The 7,500-nt window shown below is 37.9% G+C and overlaps 1 protein-coding gene across 2 annotated transcripts in view; it reads left to right on the forward strand.

The window, feature by feature from the left end:
* Window positions 1-7,500, forward strand: part of LOC144980882 (uncharacterized) — a 42,320-nt gene that overhangs the window by 18,101 nt on the left and 16,719 nt on the right. For both annotated transcript variants that reach the window (XM_078928774.1, XM_078928775.1), the window contains 2 exons: window positions 610-1,166; window positions 7,219-7,343. In XM_078928774.1, the coding sequence (XP_078784900.1) occupies window positions 610-1,166; window positions 7,219-7,343 (682 nt within the window). The remainder of the gene's footprint in view (window positions 1-609; window positions 1,167-7,218; window positions 7,344-7,500) is intronic.

Below are 7,500 nucleotides of genomic sequence, written 5' to 3' on the forward strand. Positions count from 1 at the left end.
CCCAGCCAACGCCATCTTCTTCTTTTTATTTGGCTTTCAATGCTAGTACAGTCAGCTTTCTTTAATAGATCCACTGTTCTTATTTTTGTAGGCCAAAATAAATCAAAAATTCTTTTTAAACACTTGTTCTGAAAGGCTTCTAGTAAAGAGATAAATAGATAGATAGGTAAATAGATAGATTGATCGATAAATAGATAGATAGACAGATATATCGATAGATAGAGAGATGGATAGATAGATAGATAGATAGATAGATAGATAGATAGATAGATAGATATGTATGTATGAGAATAGATTGCAGCTGAACTACAAAATGATAGAGGTACTGTGATTGACAAATAAGACATTTTGAGAACATTTTGGACCCGAGATTGCCGATAGAACATCGGATTCATACTTTATATATATATATATATATATATATATATATATATATATATATATATATATGTTTATGCTTGGTAGAGAGAAAAACTGACAATCAGACGGACAGAGGGCAGATAGACAAATAGTCAGATTGAGAGAGAATGAGAGAAAAATAATGAGTTAGATAAGCTCTGTTTCTTGAATATAAGAATCGATTTCCAAATTCTCAATTATATTTTTCAGAATCGACTCCACCATCCAAACAAGAAAACCCACGCAAGGACGAAACAGTCAAAGTTAAGACAACCTCTACATTCCCAAACCAAGAATCGAACTTAGAAAACAAAGAGAACGATCGAAAGTCAGAACGTGATTTGAAAAAGTCAAAAGACGATGTTGCTCAATCACCTGTTGCTATGGTTCCGGAAGTAAGCGAAGCAAAGCAACCAATGAAACAGCCAGAAAGTCGAAATAATCTCAAAAACCTAAACCGTGAAAAGTCAGGCTTGCTGAGATCATCATTGTTGCAGCAATCAGAACTTGTGAGGACTTTGGTGGCGCAACATGAGATGGCACCAACGGTGAAAACTAAGGAAACAAAGCAACGTTACAACGATGAAGATAAAAGAGACATTGTTGAAGAAACGAGTAAAGGAAGAGAAAAAGATGAGAGGAGAATCGATAAGAAAGAGGAGGCGATTGTAAAGAATGGAAAGGAGAAGCCCCTCAAGAAATCGGAATACTCTTCTCCATTTTCTGAGGATGAGATCATTAAGGATAGCAATACAAACCTTTTCAAGGTAGGTTGGCCTTTGATCAGCGTTTATTTCTTTGCAGGACTTACCTTCATTTTCTCAGTACCAGGAGGCGCATAAGGCATGAACAGTTTGTTTACCTCCATTTGCTCCGGTCCCTTGCTTAAGTTCTTGCTTGCTGCCAGGAGTATATTTATGCCATCAGTTCTTTCCTTCTCCACCATTCTGCGCCGTATTGTTTTTGGGCGCCCATTAACCTCTTTCTTCCTGCTCTCCACAAAAAAAAAAACACGTTAACCGCGAGGAAAATGTAAACAGAAAAAAACCTATTATCTCTTATCGATTGAAAAAAAACATTATTTGCAGGTCTGATAACCCAAATTGTTTTGGTCTCATTAGTGTAAACGAAAGTACTCTCAAACCAACACAAAATATTGTCCATTACAAGTTCCCAGTTTATTTACCATTTGGCTTTCGCCAAAAATTTACTCAATTATTTTATGACAACAATCAAGGTTGGCAGAACCTTTCGGTGAGTGTCGTCAGGACCCACTGGTCCGCACTACATTCATATCTAGTTCATGTTTGGCTCCAAGAAGTTGTCATCAAACGCAAAGGCCACACCCCGGGACATGGTCTAGACTGGCCTACTAAACGACTTGGGTGCCGTGGAAAAGCTTGCAAGCAAGCCTATGAATCATCACTGTCGTGGTCATGGCAACATACACGAAAGAGAAAAAAAATGTTAAATAAAACCAACCAAACAAGATTGTAATACTTGTAATAGTGGTTAATATATACAGATATATATATATATATATATATATATATATATATATATATATATATATATATATTGCCGTTTTATCTTTCTATCTTTGCACAAGCCCATTGTTATACATATCCGCTTATCCATTCAGACAGTCACATAAAACCACAGACAGTAAATTTCGAAATCCCATATAAAACCAGCAACGATGAAACATCCAAAATAAGATCTTGATAATTATTGACAGTCGACTCAAAATGGTATTATGCGGGGGATGAACTTAATGCTTAATATTGAATTTTGAGTCCTTCTTCAGAGTCACTGGGCCCTTGGAGCCTGAAGTTTTTCCCGGTTTCTATAGCGTGAAATGGACAATAGCAATTGCTTGTTATCCGCTGGATAGGAGGCTAGTCTATCGCAAAGTACTTTCGCCAAATCTAACAGACTCAGCTCAGCTATCTATTCACTGCTGGTGGACAAGGGGGGGGGGGGGGTCAGAAATAAAAATCTCGACTGCACCCGGGACGGGGATCGATCTCGGTCCCTTTGCGTGTGGACTGAGCTATCGGGACCCCCAACAATATTACTGCGACATAAAACTGTTTTGAGATACTGGGTCACTTTTTAAAGATTGAATTCAAAATGTCAGTATATTGGCAAGACCAACATGGGAATTTTGAGTAAGAGAAATGCCTTTAATTAGTGGCCACTCTGCCACATGGCTTAGTAGTCTTTCAGATCGATATGTCTCGTGTTCGAATTCGGTTCTGAACGGAGCAAAGTAGAGTCCTTGAAAAATAAAACTAGATGATTTATACAGCGCAATATTCACTATTAAAGGCCAAGTACTAGTTTCATACATGAGTAAAAAGTCTTTTTCAGGGACTCAACGATGCGCGGGGAGACGCTTGAACCCAGGACTTAATTGTTGCTGTAGGCTAGGGACCCCTTGTAAAGCGCTCTGATGACGTTTATTAGATATTGCTCTAATTACATGCTCAAGTAAAAAAAAAAAAAGTTTAAAAACAAAAAGAAAATCAAACAAAAAAAAAACAAAACAAATTTCTTTCTTTCTTAACCGTTGTCAGGGGGTCCCGATAGCTCAGTTGGTAGAGCACTCGCTTCACACGCAAAAGGACCGAGGCCGATCCCGGGTCCAGTCGAATTTTTTTTCTGACTCCCCAGTCCACCCAGCAGTGAATGGGTAGCTGCGTCTGTTAGATTATGCGGAAAGTACTTTGCGATAGATAGCGTCCTATCCAAAGGATAACAAGCACCGGGATAATATCCGGCTCCATGGGCCCAATGGTTCTGAAGAACTACTTTTAAATATTTTTTTTCTCCTGTTGTCCATTTGACATTCAATTCATTCAATTTCCTTCATCCTATTCACCTCGACACAGTACCAAATCGATACGATGGGTTACATTTAAAAGTCACAGTTGCCAGTAGCTTATAACTAACTCGCTGCCACAGGCACGAGTGTTTTAAAAAATAATATTATAAAATGAATGGTTGTAATATAAATGAGTTGACGCAGAGCGACAGGTGTTTTGGACGAAACATGAGGCTGCATAACATAGCGTACATAACACCAAACAGTGTAGGCTATGTGGTCTTGTGGTATGACACTCGCTTTCTGATCGGACGGTCCTGGGTTCGAGCCTCGCTCGGCGCATAGTTGAGTCCTTGGAGAAGGCTCTTTACTCACATTCTCTCACCGTACTCAGGTGTAAAATGAGAACCTGGCCATAAACAGCGTTATCTCTGTTCGAAAAAATTATAATATCGCCTAACAGGCGTCATGTCCCGTCCTAAATGTTAAATGATGCTGTTGGCCAGGGACCCCTTGCAAAGCGCTTTGAGCACATTTAGTGGATATTGCGCTATACAAAAGTTCAATTTTTAAAAAAATCTTTAGGCTATGTGCGTAGCCATCGCTAACTCACTCAATCCTAGAGATTATTGCTAATTTTCAAAATTGGAAAAAAAATCTATTATTAATGAGCATGCACATAGATATTTTTATTCAACTACCATTAGCATGCAAAAACTAAAAACATTAGCTTTGATACTACGTCAATAATTTTGTCTCAGAAAAATGTAATGAATAGACATGGGGTAAAAGTAACCCCGGGAAAACTACGGATATAGTCGGTGTGAGGGTTTGGTGAGTTAACTTATAGCCTGACACTAAATCCGTAGCCATCGTTTATTTATAGATAGTATGCAGATGACGTCACTCAGGCCTTTGTTATGGTTTTTGCCATCCGCATTTGTGAGTTGTTCTCACTAAACTGTATTAACCAGACTATAAAAGTTCATGGTTACACAGAGTTTATGTGTTTGTCCATTATACTTCCGGATGGCAATGTTGTGAACTCCTTGGCCAAGCGCATTCTATCTATACCCTGACACTAAATCCGTAGCCATCGTTTATTTATAGCCTGACGCTGACCAAATAATTACGTCAAAAGACAAGTCTTTGGCCAGAAAAGAATAAAAACTAGAGGTGCTTCAATGAGCCAGTAAAATGGAGAGAAAAATAAAGTGAGTAGATGTGACTCATATATATTGGGGAACAACACATTGTGTAGTTCCCTTAACCCTTTCCTTGCCAACTATAGGAAAATCGTCACATTCGTCACGAAACAACCAACATTTTTCTTATTCAAATTTCTTTTGTACATCATAAAATTTAAAGAAAATGAACAATGTTTTGTAGAGTAATGTTTTGCTAAAGAAATTATGTATCGTAAGAACTTACTTCTATTGTGTTTGAGTGATAAAAAATCTCTTTTTGTGTTAGTTGGGTGTGAAGTTTTGGGGAAAATCCTGAAAGTGTCTGGTAAGTAGAGAGTTAATATATGAGTCACATCTACTCACTTTATTTTTCTCTCCACAAAAGAATATATTCATTAGTTCAACCAATCGGATCACTTGTGTACAACTAATGACTAAGGACTTGGCAGTCCACAAACCTAAAAATTGACATCAAACTATAGATAGTATGCAGATGACGTCACTCAGGCCTTTGTTATTGTTTTTGCCATCCGCGTTTGTGAGTTGTTCTCACTAAACTGTATTAACCAGACTATAAAATTTGATGATAACACAGAGTTTGTGTGTTGGTCCGTTATACTTCCGGATGGCAATATTGTGAACTCCTTGGCCAAGTGCATTCTATCTATAGATAGTATGCGCTTGGCGGAGATGCCATTGCCATCCGGAAGTATAACGGACCAACACACAAAACTGTGTGTATCCATGAATGTTTATAGTCAGGTTAATTCAGTTCAGTGAGCATTACTCATAAACGCGAATGGCAAATAACAATAACAAAGACCTGAGTGACGTCATCTTCGAACTATCTATAACTCCTGGTTGGTTCTTGTGTCAGGCGATAAGTTAACAATGGCGACGCTAAAACCGTCGCCATCGTTAACATATAGATAGTATACGCTTGGCTTAGAAGCTCATAACATTGCCATCCGGAAGTATAATGGACCAACACACACAACTGTGTGTATCCATGAACGTTTATAGTCAGGTTAATACTGTTCAGTGAGCATTACTCATAAACGCGGATGGCAAAAAACAATAACAAAGACATGAGTGACGTCATCTTCGAACTATCTATACAGCCTGACACTGACCAAAAAATGACGTCAAAAGACCAGTCTTTGGCCACAAAAGAAAAAAAATCGTGAGTTGTATTCAATAGTTCAACCAATGGGACCACTTGTTTCCATGCGCACTACTAACGACAACTCACTAGGAGGTGCAAAAAAAAAAAAAAATGACGTCAAAAGAACAGTCCTTTCGGGTCTCAGTTAAAACCCACTAAGACTCATATGTTGACGTCATTGTTAGGTTTGTGGAACGCCCAGTGAGTTGTTTTTAGTAGTGGTCAACCCCACCTTCGGGGTCACAGTGCAACGCCGTAAACGACTCGACCACTCGCCCCCTTATACAAATCATATGCTCAATGTCACTGTTGCTGCTCGAAGCTCGAAGAAATAAATAACAACGTGAAATTGAATGTAAGCTTCAATTAAATAAACGAAAACAGATAATATGGACGTTTCGGGTTTCCCCTTTATCAACAAAACAGGATGAATGAAACACTACAGACAAATGAGATAATATTATTCTATAAAAACTCCAAGCTGGCAACCCTGTATGTTTTGCCCATCCAAGCTGTTGTCTAACTAAATGAATGATGTGATATTAGATATCTCTTTTGTCATTTTGGATTCCTAACAGTAATAAATGACGAACTAGTCTCCCGTACTCTGGGGAAAAAAATCCAAAGACTTATTAACATGTTTGGCCATAAAACTCGTCCTTCAAATTAAATATCGATCGATTTAAATAACCCTCATCTTGGCAAGACACTCTCAAACCTGGGACTTCAACAAATACCAGAATTGAGATTGTTTTGTCAAGATGAGGGTCATTTTAATGAATCGATATATGAAGGACGAGTTTTCTGGCCAATATTTTGAATACGTGTTTTACTATTGTACGGCTTTATGGCTGTTGCATTCTGTATCAAATTTGTAAAACATGAAAAAGTTTGAACCTAAATTCATATCTAGTATTAATGAGGTTGATCCGACTCAATTGTTTTGGGTCGAGTGCATATATATAATATTATAATATGTGTATGCGTGTGTATGTTTCTCTCTCTCTCTCTCTATCTCTCTCTCACACTCTCTCTATCTCACTCTCTCTCTCACTCACTCTCTCTCTATCTATCTATCTATATCTATCTCTATTTCTCTCTCTCTCTCTCTCTCACACACACACACTCTCTCTGTATCTATCTATCTATCTATCTATGTAACTATATCTATCTCTATGTCTCTCTCTTTCTCACTCTCTCTATCTATCTATCTATCTATCTATCTATCTATCTATCTATCTATCTATATCTATCTATACGTCTCTCTCTCACTCTCTCTCTCTCCCTCTCTCCGTGTGTGTGTACCTATCAGTGAGTGTTTCTGATTAAATGATAGGGTAATCCAGATTATTATAAACTATTAAGATCTCAGACTTATTAAGTCGATAAAAATTAGTGATGGTGATGATGGTAAATATGATCATAATATTGATGATGATGATGATGATGATGATGATGATGATGATGATGATGATGATGGTGATGATGATGATGATGATGATGAGGAGGAGGAGGAGGAGGAGGAGGAGGAGGAGGAAGAGGAAGATATTATGCCATTTTCCAATAATTAATTGATCACAAATAAAGTGTTTTAGATCAGTGAATAAGAAATTGAAGGCTTTATCCATCTTTGTCATCAGCCCCTCCGTGACAACAAGGCAGCAAAGAAACGAGCTAAGGTCAGACCCAGGTTTGAAAAAGGTCCTACATGTGGGCAGTGTGGAAAAACCTTTGGTATCAGAACATCGAGGCACCACTGTAGACGGTGAGTGGCATTCATTGTTACTATCATATCAATCATCATCATCACCATCACCATCATCGTCAAATTCGTTTTCATCAGCATCATCAAAACGTATTCTTATCATCGTCGTCAGAGGACTGATATTATTCATTTAAGTTTTTCTCCGATGCTTTTATCC

Source organism: Berghia stephanieae, chromosome 10, assembly GCF_034508935.2.
Source record: "Berghia stephanieae isolate SIO BIC M18660-M18661 chromosome 10, UCSD_Bste_1.3, whole genome shotgun sequence".
Taxonomy (NCBI): Eukaryota; Metazoa; Mollusca; class Gastropoda; order Nudibranchia; family Aeolidiidae; genus Berghia; species Berghia stephanieae.